Source organism: Oncorhynchus keta, chromosome 25 (assembly GCF_023373465.1).
Source record: "Oncorhynchus keta strain PuntledgeMale-10-30-2019 chromosome 25, Oket_V2, whole genome shotgun sequence".
Lineage (NCBI taxonomy): Eukaryota > Metazoa > Chordata > Actinopteri > Salmoniformes > Salmonidae > Oncorhynchus > Oncorhynchus keta.
This window is the reverse complement of record NC_068445.1, coordinates 27413815-27434887: the sequence shown is the minus strand read 5'-3', so window position 1 is coordinate 27434887 and position 21073 is coordinate 27413815. Positions and strand designations below refer to the sequence as shown.

Genomic DNA, 21073 nt, shown 5'->3' with positions numbered 1-21073 from the left:
ACATACACATGGTTAGCAGATGTTAATGCGAGTGTAGCAAAATGCTTGTGCTTCTAGTTCCGACAATGCAGTGATAACCAACAAGTAATCTAACTAACAATTCCAAAACTACTGTCTTATACACAGTGTAAGGGAATAAAGAATATGTACATAAGGATATATGAATGAGTGATGGTACAGGGCAGCATACAGTAAATGGTATCGAGTACAGTATATACATATGAGATGAGTATGTAGACAAAGTAAACAAAGTGGCATAGTTAAAGTGGCTAGTGATACATGTATTACATAAGGATGCAGTCGATGATATAGAGTACAGTATATACGTGTCCCATTTTGTGAATTCTTGGTTAGTGAGCGAACCCCAGACCTCACAACTATAAAGTGCAATGAGTCTGTAACTGATTCAAGTATTTTTTATACAGATCCTAATTGGTATGTCAAATTTCATTTTCCTATTGATGGCATAGAAGGCCCTTCTTGCCTTGTCTCTCAGATCGTTCACAGCTTTGTGGAAGTTACCTGTGGCGCTGATGTTTAGGCCGAGGTATGTACAGTTTTTTTGTGTGCTCTAGGGCATCGGTCTCTAGATGGAATTTGTATTTGTGGTGCTGACAACTGGACCTTTTTTTGGAACACCATTAGTTTTGTCTTACTGAGATTACTGTCAGAGCCCATGTCTGACAGAATCTGTGCAGAAGATCTAGGTGTTGCTGTAGGCCCTTCTTGGTTGGTGACAGAAGCACCAGATCATCAGCAAACAGTAGACATTTGACTTTTCTAGGATGGTGAGGACGGGTGCTGCAGACTGTTCTAGTGCCCTTGCCAATTCGTTGATATATATGTTGAAGAAGTTGGGGCTTAAGCTGCATCCCTGTCTCACCCCACGACCTTGTGAAAAGAAATGTGTGTTTTTTGCCAATTTTAAATGCACACTTGTTGTTTGTGTACATGGATTTTAGAATGTTGTATGTGTTTCCCCCAACACCACTTTCCGTCAATTTATATAGCAGACCCTCATGCCAAGTTGAGTCAAAAGCTTTTTTGAAGTCAACAAAGCATGAGAAGACTTTGCCTTTGTTTTGTTTTGTATGTTTGTCAATTAGGGTGTGCAGGGTGAATACGTGGTCTGCCGTACAGTAATTTAGCAAAAAGCCAATTTGACATTTTCTCAGTACATTGTTTTCACTGAGGAAATGTTCAAGTCTGATGTTAATGATATTGCAGAGGATTTTCCCAAGGTTGCTGTTGACACATATCCCACGGTAGTTATTGTGTTCAAATTTGTCTCCACTTTTGTAAATTGGGGTTATCAGTCCTTGGTTCCAAATATTGGGGAAGATGCCAGGGCTGAGATGATGTTAAAGAGTATAGCAAATTGGAATTTGTGGTCTGTATGTTTTATCATTTCATGTAGGATACCATCAACACCACAGGCTTTTTTGGGTTGAAGGGTTTGTATTTTGTCCTGTAGTAATTAGAGAATCCAGTGGGTTCTGGTAGTCTTTAAAAGCTGATGAATCTAAGATGTGTAACTGATCATTTATATGTTTTTGCTGTTTGTTCTTTGTTATTTAGAAAAGTGGTTAATCCACACATCTCCATTTTAGATAGATAACTCTTTGTGTTGTTGTTTGTTTAGTGTATTAAACTTTTTCCACAAGTGGTTTGATTCTATGGATTCTTCAATTACATTGAGCTGATTTCTGGCGCGCTGTTCCTTCTTTTTCCGTAGTATATTTCTATATTGTTTTAGCGATTCACAATTGTGAAGGCGTAGACTCAGGTTTTCTGGGTCTCTATGTTTTTGGTTGGATAGGTTTCTCATTTTCTTTCTTAGGGTTTTGCATTCTTCATCAAACCATTTGTCATTGTTTTTAGGTTTTCTTAGGTTGTCTGCTTGACATTTTTAGATTTGATAGGGAAGCTGAAAGGTCAAATACACTTTTTAGGTTTTCTACTGTAAAGTTTACACCTTCACAATTGCAGTGAACTGTTTTGTCCAGGAAGTTGTCTAAAAGGGATTTAATTTGTTGTTGCCTAATTGTTTTTGGTAGGTTTCTACACTGCTATCCATCTATAGCATTTCTTAATATTGTGCAGTTCCTTTGGCTTTGATGCATCATGATTGAGTATTGCTCTGTTCAGGTATACTGATAGGTTCTTATCTGGTTCTGGCATTAAGGTCGCAACAGACTAGTACATGTCCCTGGGCCTGGAAATGGTTGATCTCCCCCTCTAGGTTGGAGAAGATGTCATCTGAGTCCCTTCCCTGTTTAACACCTAGTAGTTTGGTGGATGGGACTGCCAGCTCTCTGTAACCTAGGGGGCAACCAGTTGGTCCATCTCCTCCATACCATGTTTCTTGTAGGATGACAATGTCTGTATTTTAATTTTTTTTGATGAAGTCTGTTCCTGCTCTTTAGGCCAAAGGCAGATAACCTCAGACCTTGTATATTCCAGGATGAGATAGTAAATGCTTTGTGTTCCATAGTGTCTAGTGTTGTTTTTGTGTGGTTTAGGGACCATTACAGTAGGTGTGAGCAGAGCATGTTGAGCATCTGATACATACCTCTTAGGTCACGGGATGGTGTTTGGGCGGGTGTACTAGTGGGGGTTGGGCCTGTTGCTCTGCTCACGGCCTGGGCATATGTGCGGCTACCATGTTCTCTCTCTCTGTCTCTCTCTCTCACTTTATTTCTCTCTCTGTAGCCTGTGTGTGTCTGTGTGCGTGCATGTGAGTGCGATGAGATGAGTAAGAGCATGCATAGCCGTGGTTGGTGACCTATAAAGAGGAGATTAAAGCATTCTCTGTGGCCCAGCTGTGTACTCTGTGACGTCACACTCCCACCTCTCCCTCCCCACAGCTGGGTCTGTGGGTCTGGCACACTGAGAGCATGTGGCTTTGCTAGCACCAGGCATACGGGCAAGCAGCAGGCACAACGTCAACAGGGAAGAGGAGGCTGGATGAATGCTAGACATGGTAATGCAGGCCTTGAAACTGGAGAGAAAATAGGCCTGATAGAATAGAATTATAGGCCTTATACTGTATCAGGCCTAATAAAATAGAACCAGGCCTATTGGAATATAGTCTTGGCTCCCAGGCTTTGATCAAGGTGAGTTGAAAGGCTCTGACAGAGGCTTAATATAATATAATAATGACTCAACCTAATATCAGGCCTAATAGAATATTATATTGAGCCTAATAGAATAATAGAATGAATGACATGTTCAAAAAAGGACTCCAAAATCACAGGGCCAGTAGGCCTCATTTAAGATGTTAGGGTGGCAGGTAGCCCAGTGGTTAGGAGTGTTGGGGCAGTAGGCCTCATTTAAGATGTTAGGGTGGCAGGTAGCCCAGTGGTTAGGAGTGTTGGGCCAGTAGGCCTCATTTAAGAAGTTAGGGTGGCAGGTAGCCCAGTGGTTAAGAGTGTTGGGCCAGTAGGCCTCATTTAAGATGTTAGGGTGGCAGGTAGCCCAGTGGTTAGGAGTGTTGGGCCAGTAGGCCTCATTTAAGATGTTAGGGTGGCAGGTAGCCCAGTGGTTAAGAGTGTTGGGCCAGTAACTGAAAGGTCACTGGTTTGAATACCCTATGTGAAAAATCTGTCGATGTTCCCTTGAGCAACTTAACCCAAATGTTGGGTTGCTCTGTATAAGAGTGTAGGCTAAAATGTAAGTGTAATGTTACTAATTGGTTCAGTTTCCTTACGAAGCCCTTATATAACCATTATAATTCCCCTGTGTGATAAAGAAGAATCTTTAATGAGGTATCTTAAATATGTTCCTACATAACATGTGTGATGTTTGTGTTTCTTGTTCTTTCCCCATAGCTACTTGTTTCAATTAGTGAGAGTATACGACTAGGCCTACATCCTCTGCACATTCTGCCTCTAATGCACTGAATGCCCAGGCTGTTATCTCACTAATGAGTTGAAGCGCACTCTGATTTAAATTTATAGTATAATTTTGAATGTTGGATAACAAGGATGTTTATGCCTACACCCAGTCTCTTGGTTTGATGGTTCATTTACATGAACCCCCAGCACACACATACACAATTTGAGTAGATTTCTACTTTTATTCATGTATATATACACATATAAAAAAATAAGGACATATGTACAATGATAATAAATATCGACATGTTTTTACAAGCGAAATAATTTACTTAACATCCTTTCATAAACATTAAAAGATTGAGAACTGTTTGTTGTTTGCCAGAGGAACTTTTGCAACTTAAAGCCAAAAAAGGAAATGAATAATCATAATAATGGTAATATAATAATATTAATGAAAAACAACAGAATAAAAAGGCTTAGATGAGAAGATTGTGGAAAGTGTTGTTTATGACCGGCAGAGTGTAATCTCCAAAAAGACAGTAACTGCTCATTTGGTCCAAAATGAGTTAATGTCATTTCTGCTACATTAAATACATGCTTAATCATGTGGACAAGTATCCTGCCTCTATTGTATTGTGTTTTGGAGAAAATGGGGGTCATGTTAGTAGTAACTGCATAAAGTTACTGATAAACCAAGGTAAATAAAAGCCTTTTTTCTCAGATCCACGCTATGAGCAGTTACTGCCTTTTTGCTATATAGATCCAGAATTGCACATGCAGATTTTGGGGGGGATTGTGCCTTACATCACTTTTGTGAGTTTGATGGATCATTTTCTTCTAAGAGAGTTTTATGACATATCAGACATAATGTCTAAGGATTTAAAAAAATACATAATTATAAGACAAATCAGTTAAATATCTATACCAATCTTAATAGCTCCTGTAGCTTGAATTCACAGCAATGTTAATAGATTGTAAAGTGTCTGAACCAGTGCTTGGTAACATATTCAATCTACACATATTAAATGGATGTATAAATATTTAAGTTTTTGTATCAAACCTCAGATCATGAAATCACGAGTTATCATTTGGTTAAAAGGAAGTTGCTTTGCTTGGTTGGTCCTATGACGCTCTGATGATTTGTTTACTTTCTCATGTGCTAGGAAGTCAGGGATCGGCTTCAGTAGATTACTACTGACATCTAAACAGGATGTTGACCATCCACAAGCTTGTTGCCTTCTGAAGAAAATTAATCTCTAAATAAAATATGCAGGAAAGTTCCAGGCATGAGAGTTCTTTGAACTGAAGTTGGACAGACTGTTGAAACTTAAATATCGAAGTGGAATAATAAAATAATATCTAATAATACACCTTTTCAAAAAAACAACTGCAGTCTACTTTGGCTTATCCGAAGGTGAAGAGGCACAGCGAAAGTAAACATGTTAAGAAGATGGACAAATTCATGAACAAGTCCTTAACAACTTGTTAATCATAAATCATGAACAAGTTCTTAACAACTCTTAATCATAAATTCACGAACAAGTTCTTAACAACTCTTAATCATAAATTAATGAACAAGTTCTTAACAACTTGTTAATCATAAATCATGAACAAGTTCTTAACAACTTGTTAATCATAAATCATGAACAAGTTCTTAACAACTCTTAATCATAAATTCATGAACAAGTTCTTAACAACTTGTTAATCATAAATCATGAACAAGTTCTTAACAACTCTTAATCATAAATTCATGAACAAGTCCTACACAACTCTTAATCATAAATTCATGAACAAGTGCTTAACAACTCTTAATCATAAATTCATGAACAAGTCCTTAACAACTCTTAATCATAAATTCATGAACAAGTCCTTAACAACTCTTAATCATAAATTCATGAACAAGTTCTTAACAACTCTTAATCATAAATTCATGAACAAGTCCTTAACAACTCTTAATCATAAATTCATGAACAAGTCCTTAACAACTCTTAATCATAAATTCAACTTTTTTTTATTAGAAAACATTAGTGTCTGCAAAAGTGTGAAACATGATACACATCTTTTACAATTATGATCATGTCATCAGAGATGTGTACAGTACATTTGCAGAGAGGATCATGCAACACTAGGATGAACTAACCACTGATGGCCAAGTAAGTACCTCTTCAACCCAGGGATCATTACAATATTCTACATCCCCTTCAGCTGTCTCTAGTATACATTTTGGTGAGAAAGAAAGAAACATCGTACTCCTCTTGTTCCTTCTCTGGTCCCTGCAGATGTCACAAAGCCACCCCTGGAAGACAAAGCACATGAAGAGGAACATGATAGAGTAGGCACACATAGTGATATATAGTCCCTGCAGCAGTACATTTCATTATATATGCAAGGCTGTAAAACTTGATCGTGGCAGTTATTTTTCTGGCTAGGTCTTTGGGTGTCTCTTAGGCTGGTCCCAGATTTGTTTGTACTGTCTTGCCAACTCCTACATCAACTCCCACGCCAAGTCATAACAATGACCTAGTAGTTGGAATGACAGCACAAACAGATCTGGGATCAGGATAGGTGTCTGTAGGCTTTCAGAGAGAGAGAGAGTGAGCAAGCCATACCTCTGATTGATGAGCCTCTGATCGCTCTCTGGAGCCGTTGGTTTGTCACAGGCCATTCATCTATCTTCCATCTGTTGTCTGCTTGTCCCTCTAACAGCACAGGCAGTGTGGGTTTACAGTTCAGTGTCCATCCTTCTCTCTGAATTCAGGCTTTCCACAGTAGCGCCAGGTCATTCTCTGGACATCGGTAGGTAGGTAGGTAGGTGGGTGGGGTTTAGGGAAATAAGGGGTTAATAAAGGGTGTGTCTAGGACAGGTACAGTGCTGTGGCCTGTCCCCTCCAGGACACACTACTACATCCACCAGGTTAGGCATTCAGGGCAGTGCAGGGGAGGGAGGGCTTCTATTGGCGGTTTAACCCATCCACCACCCCCGCCCTTACACATACATATTATAAAGCACTTGTTGAGACATCCACTGCAGTCGCAACAGTTTAGTGAGAGTTGACCTACATTCCCCCGTGTCATCCCCACTACATGACTGAAAGCAATGCCTTCATCTCATCTCAAATTCAGAATAATAAGTGAATGTGCTGTTGTAGGTTCTGTTGTGGGATTATGTCAAACAAAAATGTCCATAATCACATCACAAGGAAGTGTATCTAAATGGGTTTAACTGAAATTCCCATGAACCACTTGTGTAAATGTGTAGTGCAGTTATTGTAAAAGTAGTACTAAAATCTATTTACTAGTGGGGAGGTTATTTGGGGAGATATCTACCTTGAGCAGGGATAGGAGAGGTTTGTACATGCTTCTCTCACATTCTCATTCACAGAGGGGTGCTTTAAAGCCATTGGTCTCCATTTGTTGCTTCTGTAGTCCGTAAGACATAGAAAAACAACACATAAAAATGTCTTAATTTAAATTGTCACAATATATCAATGTGGCAGGGATTGAAGACTTTCTCAGAGGAAAGACTGACAAGGTAAAAAAGAAAAGTACAAATCGAGCCGAGAAAGTCTAATTGAGAGTTTGTCCTTCATGTAAACCCTCTGTGTCTTTCACGCAAAGCTCCCTTCATTTTCTCTCTCTTCATCCCTCCCTTTCCTTCCCAGGTTTTACCCCCGGAGAGAGGAATGTGATTGTCGTCTTGCTTTTGAGATTAATTAGTCTTTTATGTGACTCTCTCACTCTCTTTGCTCACAAATACAAAATCGACTCCCATACTCCCATGTTAAGTGTAGAAAGCGAAAAATTCTCCGACAGAACAGAAAAAAGGCAAGCCAGCTCCTCCATCTTTCAGTCAGTCGACTCGTACTGCTTGATTATTGGATGATTGGTATAGCGCTGAAGCTACAATCCTGTCATGAGTTCTTGGTCCTCTCTTATCATGAAGCAGTGCTCTCAGGAAACCTTTCCATTTGTTTGACTGCCATGCTTGAGGTGTAGGCCCTCTGCGTTCAATTGTCTTTAAATACAGAATTTACACAGCTTGAGATTTGCACAGCGAAAGCAAGTTAAACTGCTGAAGAAGTTCAAATGTGACAGCCAGTTTGGCGTATGGAACACAATAATAACAGGAACGGATGGAACACAATAATAACAGGAACGGATGGAACACAATAATAACAGGAACGGATGGAACACAATAATAACACAATAATAACAGGAGCGGATGGAACCCAATAATAACAGGAGTGGATGGAACACAATAATAACAGGAGCGGATGGAACCCAATAATAACAGGAGCGGATGGAACACAATAATAACATGAGCGGATGGAACACAATAATAACAGGAGCGGATAAAACACAATAATAACAGGAGCGGATGGAACACAATAATAACAGCAGCGGATGGAACACAATAATAATAGGAGCGGATGGAACACAATAATAACAGGAGTGGATGGAACACAATAATAATAGGAGCGGATGGAACACAATAATAACAGGAGTGGATGGAACACAATAATAATAGGAGCGGATGGAACACAATAATAACAGGAGTGGATGGAACACAATAATAATAGGAGCGGATGGAACACAATAATAACAGGAGTGGATGGAACACAATAATAATAGGAGCGGATGGAACACAATAATAACAGGAGTGGATGGAACACAATAATAATAGGAGCGGATGGAACACAATAATAACAGGAGCGGATGGAACACAATAATAACAGGAGCGGATGGAACACAATGATAACAGGAGCGGATGAAACACAATAATAACAGGAGCGGATGGAACACAATGATAACAGGAGCGGATGAAACACAATAATAACAGGAGCGGATGGAACACAATAATAACAGGAGTGGATGGAACACAATAATAACAGGAGCGGATGCTGAAGAATATTCGGCGTGTGTGTCACATCACATGCTCTGTGCTAAAAGCGTCTTCTGCCAGTCACAGAGTCAGCCAAACGAGCATTGGCAGAAAGAGAGAGAGAGAAAGAGCATGGTGACAGTGGAGCCGAGAAAGAGAGAGAGAGGAGGGAGGTAGGTTAGTTGCCGTTCGTTGTCTCTTGTTTTGTTTTTTCATTACGGCAGGCGTGGAGAAAGACTACACAGACGACTCTTCAGGGTTGGCATCAGGCAGCACGCTCCTCTGCTGCAGGGTCCGACGCAGCTCGTCCTTGAAGGGGCTGGAGTAGTCGTTCCCGCCCCCGCCCAGCCCTCCTCCACCAGAACCACCCCCGCTAACCCTCTCCTCCCCGGCCGAGCTCAGGTTGAGGCGGATGTAGCCGTTGCTGCCGGAACCCCTGATGTTGGTAAGGCTGAGCCGGCTGGGGGAATGGATGGGCTGGCCGGGGATGGTGCTGGGAGACGCTGTTGGAGCGTGGTGGTGAGACTGGCTGCTGGGGCACAGGGCGTGGCCCGGAACGATCTTCAGCGAGCCGTCTGAGTAGTAGTAATTGGCGCCCGTCTCCCAGAAGCGGTCCTCGTCGCTGGGCATTTTGCTGGGCACGAAGGTGGGTGGCTCCTTGGGCAGGGTTATGGGGTAGACCAGGGTGCTCTCCAGAGGCTTCATGTCCGCCCCTTTACCTAGGGCCAGCTTCAGACGTCTCCTCAGATACAGAGCTGCCACCAATAGCAATAAACAGGCGGCCCCCAGGGTGATCACCAACACCCAGAACAGACCCATGCTGCCGTCAGGGGCCCGGGCCGCCATGACCACAGGGGAGCTGGCCACCACCGACACCTGGTAACGCTCCATCTGAAACTTGACCCCCTGCTCCTCGGAGTAGCACACGTAGCGTCCCGCGTGCACTGGCATGGCGTTGGGGACCACCAGAGCCTTCAGGGCCTGGTCGAAGCGTGGCCCTCCGGTCTCCTCGTCTCCTAGCTGCAGCTCGCGGTCGTTGAGGACCCAGGAGGGCTGGGCCAGGTTGGACACCAGCTGGCAGGGCAAAACCATGTCTGATTCTACCACTACTGTCACATTCCTCAGCCGAGAGTTGTCTGGAAGAGAGAGGGTATGTGTTAGCCAAGATGTGTTAACCAAGATGTTTATATCCTGAACTCTAAGTTCAACTCATCAACTCTAAGTTCAATTGAGTTCAATTCACTCTATTAGATTATCTCTATTAAATTATCAACTCGTAGTTCAACTCAACAAAAAAATTATCAATTCTAAGTTCAACTCCATTCAACTGGTGGTGATAGCTGTAGTAACCAGCTATCACCACCAGGGGCCACCAGTCCAGTTTCTCTTTCCCACTCACCAGGGCTGGGGATGGCCACAGGCTTGTCAAATTTGGCTTTGCCCCTACTGAATCTCTCCAGCATCAGATCTTGGGATAGGGAGGAGGTAGACCTGTGGGAACAGAGAGCCACAGAGAACAGGCATTAATAACATGTCTTTCTGCTATACTGTCTGAGAAGCCTCCACTGAGCTGCTGCTGGCACAGTTAGACCCAGCCCACAGAGCAGGGGCAGAAGGGAGAGGAGGGGGGAGCGAAGGGGGGAAGCAGAACCCCTGAGCAGGGGCAGAGGGGAGAGGCAGACATGCTCACCCGCGGTGGAGGTCGATGCGGACACAGGCGCGGCCCTCGCTGTCCCAGGCGCAGTAGGGGTCCCGGGACAGAAGGCAGTCTGGCTGCGACTGATAACGGCTGCAGTTAGCCAAGGGCAGCTGGAGCACTTCTGAACGTGAGCCAATGTACAAGTACTTCTGCAGACATAGACAGAGAAAGAGGGAGAGAGAGGGGTGGAGACAAGAGGGCAAAAAGAGAGGGTGGGAAATTTAAAAAGAACAATTCAGAGAGAGGGCAGCAGAGATAATAGGATAATCATTCTAAATTACAATAACATTTTGTTCTGCTGGAGAGAAGAGTTTATTATGAAATCTCTGGCCATGAAAAGCTTGGTTTAGTTAGATAAGGATCAGCACGAGTCAACATGTGAGTGTAATGCTGTGAAACAGAGGTGATGAGTAGGGCCAGGAGTCACATGGTAATCTGATAAGATAATAGTGATGAGTAGGGCCAGGAAACACATGGTAATCTGATGGGATAATGGTGACGAGTAGGGCCGGGAGTCACATGGTAATCTGATAGGATAATGGTGATGAGTAGGGCTGGGAGTCATATGGTAATCTGACAGGATAATGGAGATGAGTAGGGCCAGGAGTCACATGGTAATCTGATGGGATAATGGTGATGAGTAGGGCCAGGAGTCACATGGTAATCTGTTGGGATAATGGTGATATGTAGGGCCAGGAGTCACATGGTAATCTGATGGGATAATGGTGCTGTGTAGTGGTCAGAGAAGACTCTTGTCTCCAGTGATGGCCTATGTGTAAGTAAGCATTGTCCAAGCCAGAACAGCCCATAGGTAAGGACAGTTTCTGTAGTGTGAGAAAGCTTGATGCACATATACACCTTGTCAGTCTGTCTATGTGTAAAGCTGGGGAAAACTCCTAGCGATAGTCCATGATGGTGTAAGGCCAGGGATACTTCCTGGGCTTAGTGTCAGTCAACTATATGGGCGGCAGGGTAGCCTAGTGGTTAGAGCGTTGGACTAGTAACCGAAAGGTTGCAAGTTCGAATCCTCGAGCTGACAAGGTACAAATCTGTCGTTCTGCCACTGAACAGGCAGTTAACCCACTGTTCCTAGGCCGTCATTGAAAATAAGAATTTGTTCTCAACTGACTTGCCTAGTTAAATAAAAGTTAAAAATATGGAGGGCTGGGGAAAACTCTTGTTGCAAAATCACTGGAACGTTCAATAAATATAACTTTTTTCCAAAAATCTGGTTGGAGGAATCAAGAGGGAATCCAGAATCCTCCAACCAGGATTTCTGGAAAACCGTGGAATTTATTGAAACCCTAGCCAAATGTTGAGTGTTACCTTGGTGTGAGAGATGGTCAGGCTGTCCACTGGCTGTGGAGAATCAAACAGCTGTATCTCTTCAATCACATGGGCCTCCGAGCCAAAGATCACTACCCTCTGTAACCAGCCGTCTGCTACAGGAGGAGAGTGGGAGGGGAAAAGGAGAGAAAAGAGGGCAATGAAAGAGAGTAGGAGAAGAGAGGAAACGCAGAGGAGAGAAAAGAGGGCAATGAAAGAGAGTAGGAGAAGAGAGGAAACGCAGAGGAGAGAAAAGAGGGCAATGAAAGAGAGTAGGAGAAGAGAGGAAACGCAGAGGAGAGAAAAGAGGGCAATGAAAGAGAGTAGGAGAAGAGAGGAAACGCAGAGGAGAGAAAAGAGGGCAATGAAAGAGAGTAGGAGAAGAGAGGAAATGCAGAGGAGAGAAAAGAGGGCAATGAAAGAGAGTAGGAGAAGAGAGGAAACGCAGAGGAGAGAAAAGAGGATAGGACGATATGAGAGAACAGATGGAAAGAGAGGAGAGGAGGAAATATTGTGGAAGGAAAAGAGAAGAGGGAATACAGAGGAAAGGTAGGAGCCAGAAGTTGGTAAGATGAGAGGAGAGAGATATATAATGTCAGAATATTGTACTGTAGTTTTCTATATGGGTAGTATTGTGATCAAGGTTACATCCCCTGCTTTGAATGGTGATTGAGCTGCTGCTGCTGCCGACGGTGTGACATTGTGTGTCTGTCTGGGTGTATGAGGCTTTTATGAGCAGAGATGTGCTGTGTGTGTTGCGCCTGCCCTGCCTCCCACCCTCACCACAGTGGGACTGTTAAGGATAATGTTAGGGACTGACCCTGCACACTACAGGAGCCTGGCACAGAGCAGAGCAGCAAAACACACACACACACGCATCATGCTCCTCTCTCGTTGTGTCGGGAATTTCGGCTAATCCCCCAATCCCATCCTCCGTTTCTAACCGCCCTCGCCAGATTTGTTCTCTCGGCATAAGCTATCGTCCTGCTGCAGTTAATAGCTAATCAAGCCTGCAGCCCAATTGGCAGTGTGTACATCTGCCAAGGCCCCAATTGAGTATGTGCTGTGAAGCACAGCAGCAGGGAGCCTGCCAGGCTACTGAGCCCATCGTCACTCTGACAGTTATGGGCCTCCAACACACCGCAGGCACAGTAAGGGAAACACTCTGCACTGCAGTGAGTGGAATTATAAATAGCTAGTAGGCTATTATAAATAGCTAGTAGGCTATTATAAGTAGCTAGTAGGCTATTATAAATAGCTAGTAGGCTATTATAAGTAGCTAGTAGGCTATTATAAATAGCTAGTAGGCTATTATAAGTAGCTAGTAGGATATTATAAATAGCTAGTAGGCTATTATAAGTAGCTAGTAGGATATTATAAATAGCTAGTAGGCTATTATAAGTAGCTAGTGGGAAGTACTGTAGTTGGAGTAAGATGAAGTTGTCCTGAAACTGCCTGAACACTGATCTCTTGTAAATTGTGGGTCTTGTTTTTTGGGGGAGATTGGCGGTAAAGTAAATTGATCGTACATCTGTGGTTCAGAGCAACTTCTCTAGCATATTTAGTGAGCATACTGGGTTCAGAAGGTACCATAAACATACCTACTGTATATTCATCATTGGTAGGTACTTATAGAGCATGTTGTATTCCCTGTCAGTGGTTACCTGTTCCTATGAACAGCATATAGTTCTACATAGTTACAGTTCCTTCAAAAAATATTCATACTACTTGATTTATTTGGTTGTGTTACAGCCTGAATTGAAAATTGATTTAATATATGTTTTTTGTCACCCATCTACACACAATACCCCATCATGACAAAATTAAAACATGTTTTTGGAAATGTTAGCAAATGTATTGAACATGAAATATCGAAATATCTCATTTAATATAATAATAATATAATAATATATGCCATTTAGCAGACGCTTTTATCCAAAGCGACTTACAGTCATGTGTGCATACATTCTACGTATGGGTGGTCCCGGGAATAGAACCCACTACCCTGGCGTTACAAGCGCCATGCTCTACCAACTGAGCTACAGAAGGACCTGTACAAAAGTATTCACACCCCTGACTCAGAATCACCTTTGGCAGCGATTACAGCTGTGAGTCCAACCTGTACCATAGATTTTCAAGCTGATTTAAGTCAAAACTGTAACTAAGCCACTCAGGAACATTCAATGTCGTCTTGGTAAGCAACTCCAGTGTATATTTGGCCTTGTGTTTTAGGTTATTTTCCTGCTGAAAGGTGAATTAATCTCCCAGTGTCTGGTGGAAAGCAGACTGAACCAGGTTTTTTTTTTATCCTGAAAAACTCCCCAGTGCTTAACGAATACAAGCATACCCATAACATGATGCACCTACCACTACGTTGAGTGGTACTCAGTAATGTGTTGTATTGGATTTGCCCCAAACATAACAGGACAAAAAAGAGAAAAGAGATTTTTTGCAGTATTACTTTCGTGCCTTGTTGCAAAAATATTGCATGTTTTTCAATATTTCTTATTCTGTACAGGCTTCCTTCTTTTCACTCTGTCAATTAAGTTAGTATTGTTGATCCATGCTCAGTTTTCTCCTGTCACAGCTATTAAACTCTGTAACTGTTTGAAAGTAACCATTGGCCTCATGGTGAAATCCCTGAGCGGTTTACTTCCTCTCCGGCAACTGTCTGTTCTTTGTGTTTGAATCAGTTATTGAAATTCAGTGCTCGACTGAGGGATCTTACAGATAATTGTATGTGTGGGGTACAGAGATGAGGTAGTCATTCATAAATCATGTTAACTACTATTATTGCACACAGAGCGATTCCATGCAACTTTATTATGTGACTCGTTAAGCAATTAAGCACATTTTTAATCCTGAACTTATTTAGGCTTGCTATAACAAAGTGGTTGAATTCTTAAATTTAGACATTTCATATAGAAAATTTATTTATAAATTTATAAATAATTTGTACAATTTTCTAAAAACATAATTCCACTTTGACATTATGGGGTATTGTGTTTAGGCCAGTGACACAAAATGTAAGCCATTTTAAATTCAGGCTGTAACACAACAACATTTTGAAAAAGTCAAGGTGTATGAATTATTTCTGAAGTCACTTTACCTGCACCAATGAACAGTATATAGTTGTATAGTTATATAGTTGTATATAGTTATATGTGACTATGAACAGTATATAGTTGAATAGTTGTATATAGTTATCTGTGACTATGAACAGTATATAGTTGTATAGTTATATAGTTGTATATAGTTATCTGTGACTGTGAACAGTATATAGTTGTATAGTTATATAGTTGTATATAGTTATCTGTGACTATGAACCGTATATAGGTGTATAGTTACATAGTTGTATATAGTTATCTGTGACTATGAACAGTATATAGTTGTATAGTTATATAGTTGTGTATATAGTAACCTGTGCCAATGAACAGCATGTTGTATGCACGCTGGTCCAGGGAGCTGACCCGGTCCACTGCCAAGCGGGTGAAGTTGATGCCCTTGGTGAGCAGTAGGGGGCGAGCCTGAGCCTTCTCCTCCATCAGAGGGTGCTTCTTGGCAAAGTTGAGAGTGGCGTCTGGCAACTGAAGAGAGCTGTTGTAGCCGTTCTCCCTATGCCAGCTTGTAATGCACTGCACCGTGAAGACGAAAGGAGAGAAGACAGAGAGGAGAGAGAGGTAACAGAGAGAGGTGAGGGAGAGAGAGAGGGAACAGAGAGAGGTGATTGAGAGAGGAAGAAACAAGGAATGTTGTTAGTTGTGGGACAGGCTGGCATTGTTGTTGGCTCTGATCGCTCTCCAGACTCCCTTCTCCCTGTCCAACTCACTCTCCATTCCTCCACTATACCCCTTCTTCATCCCTCTCTCCTTTTGTCTCTCCCTCCACCCTCACCCCCTCCCTTCACCCTTCCCCCCTCCTCCTCCCCCCACCGCCCCTTCATCCATCACTCACCGCTCCGGGCCGTGGGCTGGGGACAGTGCCAGTGTATCGTCCCCATCTCTGGGAACCCTCTCTGTACTCCTTATACGGGCCGTCAAACACCTTCTTCACCTCCCCTATCTGGTACTGACACACCGCTGACACATCCACATCACCCCTGGGACAGGAGACAACAACATACAAATGGGCTTAAGATGATCAAATCAAATTTTATTTGTCACGTGACGAATAGAACAGGTGTAGTAGACCTTACCGTGAAATGCTTACTTACAAACCCTTAACCAGTTCAAGAAATAGAGCTAAGAAAATATTTACTAAATAAATTAAGTACACTTTTTTATACAAGTAACACAATAAAATAACAATAACGAAGCTATATTTTTTATTTTAACCTTTATTTAACTTGGCAAGTCAGTTAAGAACAAATTCTTATTTTACAATGTCGGCCTACCCCGGCCAAACCCGCCCCTAACCCGAACGACGCTGGGCCAATTGTGCACCGCCCTATATACAAGGGGTGTCACGCCCTGACCGTAGAGAGCTTTTTATGTCTCTATTTTTGGTTTGGTCAGGGTGTGATTTGGGTGGGCATTCTATGTTCATGTTTCTATGTTTTCAATTTTTTGTGTATGGCCAGGTATGGTTCTCAGTCAGGGACAGCTGTCTATCGTTGTCTCTGATTGGGAATCATACTTAGGTAGCTTTTTCCCCCTCCTTCTGTGTGGGATCTTGTTCTCGGTTTGTGACCAGGTATTTTGCACTATGAATCTGTTCGGTCGTTGTTTTCGTTATTGTTTAATTTAGTCTAAAAGCTTCACTTCAACAATAAATATTATGTGGAACTCAAGGAACGCTGCGCCTTGGTCTCATCCTTCTGACGACACCCGTTACAAGGGGTACAGGTACTGAGTCAATGTGTGGGGTTACAGGTTAGTCGAGGTCATTTGTATTTGTAGGTAGGCATAAAGTGACTATGCATAGATAATAAACAGCGAGTAGCAGCAGTGTAAAAACAAAGGGGGGGTCAATGTAAATAGTCCAGGTGGCAAGGGGGCAGCAGGTAGCCTCGTGGTAAAAGCATCGGGCCAGTAACCGAAAGGTTGCTGGATTGAATCCCCGAGCTGACAAGGTAAAAATCGTTTTTTCTGCCCCTGAACAAGGCAGTTAACTCACTGTTCCCCAGTAAGCTGTCATTGTAAATAAGAATTTGTTCTTAACTGACTTGCCTAGTTTTTTTTTTTAAACAAATTGTTCAGCAGTCTTATGACTTGGGGGTAGAAGCTGTTGAGGAGCCTTTTGGACAAAGACTTGACGCTCCGTTACCACTTGCCTTGCGGTAGCAGAGAGAACAGTTTATGACCTGGGTGACTGGATTCTTTGACTATTTTTGTGCCCTTCCTCTGACACCACCTAGTATATGGATGGCAGGAAGCTTGGCCCCAGTGATTTACTGGGCTGTATGCACTACCCTCTGTAGTGCCTTACGGTCGGAGCCCAAGCAGTTGTCATACCAGGCGGTGATGCAACCGGTCAGGATGGTGCAGCTGGATCTGAGGACCCATGCTAAAGCATTTCAGTCTCCTAAGGGTAAAATGTGTCGTCTTGCCCTTTTCACGACTGTCTTGGTGTGTTTGGACCATGATAGTTTGTTGATGATGTGGACACCAAGGAACTTGAAACTCTGGACCCGCTCCACTACAGCCCCGTTGATGTTAATGAGGGCCTGTTTGGCCCACCTTTTCCTGTAGTCCACGATCAGCTCCTTAGTCTTGCTCACATTGAGGGAGAGGTTGTTATTAGCTAGGTGTGTTGTTTCTGTAGTCATTTTACATTGTCTGTTTGTATGACAGAGGATATGGAGAAATAGGATGATGGTTGTGTTTTATTAGGAGAGAATAACTTATTTTTTATATAACAGAATTGGAAAAGTCCATCCAAGGATGTTGGTGGCACCTTAATTGAGGAGGACGGGCTCGTGATAATGGCAGGAGCGGAATAGGTGTAATGGTATCGAGCTCGTGGTTACTATGTATTTGATGCCATTCCATTAGCGCCGTTCCAGACATTATAATGAGCCGTCCTCCCCTCAGCAACCTCCACTGAAGTCCAACTATACACAGAGAAGACACATTAGCTGACTCAAGGCTAGTAAAACTGTAATTTTGGGTATAAAATAATATCTTTAAAAGAACTGGAAAAGTTTATAGACTTAGAAGTCACGCCAGGCCAGTGTTAGCAAAAGTGCTTAGTTGGACAGAGAGATTCTCTTTGGCACATCTAACTCCCTGGCAGTGCTATTGTGTCCGCGTCCCAAATGGCACCATATTCCCTATATTGTGCACTACTTTTGACCAGGGCTCACAGGGCTCTGTTTAAAAGTAGTGCACTATTTATGGAATAAGAGCCATTTGGGGACGCAGAAAAACGCTATTCTCTTTGGCACATCGACACCCTGGCGTTAGTGTTATTGTGACTCACCACTGGGCGTGGAAGATGCCATAGAAGGTGGTGGTGCGCCAGTCGATGCCTGGCAGGGTGAAGACTTCCCGCAGGTTGTTGAAGGTGACGTGGCGTTCAGGGAGAGAACACACCAGCCTGGCCTTCTGGAAGGTGGTCCACTTCTTCTGCAGGGTCCTGGTGCCCCCCAGATCACCCTAAGAGGAGAGACACATGGTCAGTCAAGGGACAGGAGTCAGAAGAGGTGCCATAACGCCAGTAGGGTGTAAAAATCTCTTTACTTCCATAATATTTGCTGATGGTTTTTGACGGAAAGGGGTGAGATCACCCTGCTGTGATAAACAGACAGATTGGGGATAGAGGAGTTAGGACGTAGTCTAGGGAAAGGAGTTCATCCAGACCACCAGGAAAAACAACGGGTCGTATAATGCAATGATAGTGGATGGTCAACTCTGAGCTCATAACTCGTAACTCCTCCTGATAACCATTGAACCCTAATAAGGATAGAACTGGGTGAGAGGAGTGATTTTAAAGAAAGAGTACAACGGAAGTGTGTGAGTCTCAGTGTAAATAGCCAGTGTGTGTGTGTGTCAGAACTACAATGTCCTAACAATTCACCAGAATGTCCTGACAAGGTAGGAAACTTTTTTCATGTCCTGAATGTGTTCAAATGCAATTTTATGCTTAAGGGTGAGGTTTAGGGTTTGGGGTTAGAAGGGCTAGAGTTTGGAGTTAAAGTTAGGAGTTAGAGTTAGGATTAGGTTTAGGATAAGGGCTAGGATCAGGTTTAGTGTTAGGTTAAGGTTTAGGGTTAAGGTTAGGTAAGGTTTAGGGTTAAGGTTAGGAGTTAGGTTAAGGTTTAAGGTTAACATTACAACATATTATGCATTAGATAAAACGGAGCACACTGTGACAGAGGAATAAACTAAAATCGATCAACCCAGAGATTACCATTCACTCCAGCTGGGGAAAGATAAAGTGAGATTACCATTTACTACAGCTGGGGAAAGATAAAGTGAGATTACCATTCACTCCAGCTGGGGAAAGATAAAGTGAGATTACCATTCACTCCAGCTGGGGAAAGATAAAGTGAGATTACCATTCACTCCAGCTGGGGAAAGATAAAGTGAGATTACCATTCACTCCAGCTGGGGAAAGATAAAGTGAGATTACCATTCACTCCAGCTGGGGAAAGATAAAGTGAGATTACCATTCACTCCAGCTGGGGAAAGATAAAGTGAGATTACCATTCACTCCAGCTGGGAAAGATAAAAGATATTCACTCCAGCTGGGGAAAGAGATTACCATTCACTCCAGCTGGGGAAAGATAAAGTGAGATTACCATTCACTCCAGCTGGGGAAAGATAAAGTGAGATTACCATTCACTCCAGCTGGGGAAAGATAAAGTGAGATTACCATTCACTCCAGCTGGGGAAAGATAAAGTGAGATTACCATTCACTCCAGCTGGGGAAAGATAAAGTGAGATTACCATTCACTCCAGCTGGGGAAAGATAAAGTGAGATTACCATTCACTCCAGCTGGGGAAAGATAAAGTGATGACATGGGAAGGTGAGCATTTCCTGTTACATTTTTACTCCCCAAAAAGTCCTGAAAATTCCCGACAACAAATCTGTGTGTGTGTAACCATATATGCGTGTAGCCTACCTTGCAGACACGGGCCACCCTGGCCACAGTGAGCTCTGTGTCACAGTCCAGCTCTACAGCTCTCTCACTGAAGAAGAAGTAGATCTTGTCATCGTCACCTTCCTTACTGCCACTGCTCTCCCTCACCAGGGCTGAGCCCACAAAGTCAGGCTCTGAGAGAACAACACACACACACGCACGCACGCACGCACGCACGCACGCACGCACGCACGCACGCACGCACGCACGCACGCACGCACGCACACACACACACACACACACACACACACACACACACACACACACACACACACACACACACACACACACACACACACACACACACACACACACACACACACACACACACACACACACAGGAGCATGAGATGTGACCACACACACACCCACACACGTATAGATGTAGGATCTAAATTTGAGCCAGTTTAATGCAGCAGGAAAATAATGTTGTAGGGGATGATAACCCAAACCCCATAAATCACAAACTTTATAAGCTTGAACACATTACAAGTTAGCATTTCCTTCTATGTAGGAAAATTCTCAGCAACAAAAGAGTGTTCATATTAAGATCCTACATCTGTATGCCCGCACGGTCACACTCATGTGCACACAAACACATGCACGCACACACACACACACACAGCCACCTCCACTCCCTCTAATATAATGTAATGTTTTACCCTCTAACCTCGTCTCATCTAATACCCTTCCATCATCTTCCATTATCTCTCTCTAACACCTCTTCCCTCATGTATCACTCCTGTCCACTCCTCTAACCTCATCTCTCCACCTCTCACCCCTCTACCAGGCTTTTTCACACTCACCTACTTTTTCCATCTCTCACTGCCTCTGAGGTCCTATTAGCTAGCCCCTAACCTCTCCATATCTCATCTCATCTCCCTCTCCAACTCTTTCAGTTCCATCTTCCCCTCTCCCTCAATTCCTCCATTTACCTCTCTCATTCTATCCTTGCATTCTTTTTACATACCTCTCCCCTCTCTCTCCTCCCCTCCTCATTTAACCCCCCCCACTCTCTCACCGTTGAGCCAGGCCGGCAGGTATTCACTCTTCATGCTGTAGTGTTGCTGTCCCAGGTTCCTCAGGATCACAGGCTCAGTACCCAGGAAGTTATTCAGTGTGGCAGAGTACAGCTCCTTGTCTGGGAGACACGGAGACAGGCAGGATGAGCACCATTATAGAACATTTACACAAAGAATAAAATAGAGTAGAATAGAGTGAAATACAGTGCCTTGCGAAAGTAT

General features: G+C 43.0%; 1 protein-coding gene across 3 annotated transcripts in view; it reads right to left on the bottom strand.

Moving 5' to 3' along the window:
• Window positions 1-4064: 4064 nt before the first annotated feature.
• LOC118357873 (semaphorin-4C-like) overlaps window positions 4065-21073 on the bottom strand; it is a 130945-nt gene continuing 113936 nt past the window's right edge. The window contains exons 7-17 of one of the 3 annotated variants that reach the window (XM_052479053.1): window positions 20851-20970; window positions 19812-19963; window positions 18167-18342; window positions 15701-15845; window positions 15168-15381; window positions 11747-11862; window positions 10412-10569; window positions 10121-10212; window positions 7167-9857; window positions 6449-6625; window positions 4065-6135 (exon numbers count right to left, since the gene is read on the bottom strand). In XM_052479053.1, coding sequence (XP_052335013.1) covers window positions 8959-9857; window positions 10121-10212; window positions 10412-10569; window positions 11747-11862; window positions 15168-15381; window positions 15701-15845; window positions 18167-18342; window positions 19812-19963; window positions 20851-20970 — 2072 coding nt within the window. In that variant the 3' untranslated portion in view covers window positions 4065-6135; window positions 6449-6625; window positions 7167-8958. Of the gene's footprint in view, window positions 6136-6448; window positions 9858-10120; window positions 10213-10411; window positions 10570-11746; window positions 11863-15167; window positions 15382-15700; window positions 15846-18166; window positions 18343-19811; window positions 19964-20850; window positions 20971-21073 lie in introns of all 3 variants that reach the window. The other 2 variants (XM_052479054.1, XM_052479052.1) reach the window with 2 other exon arrangements.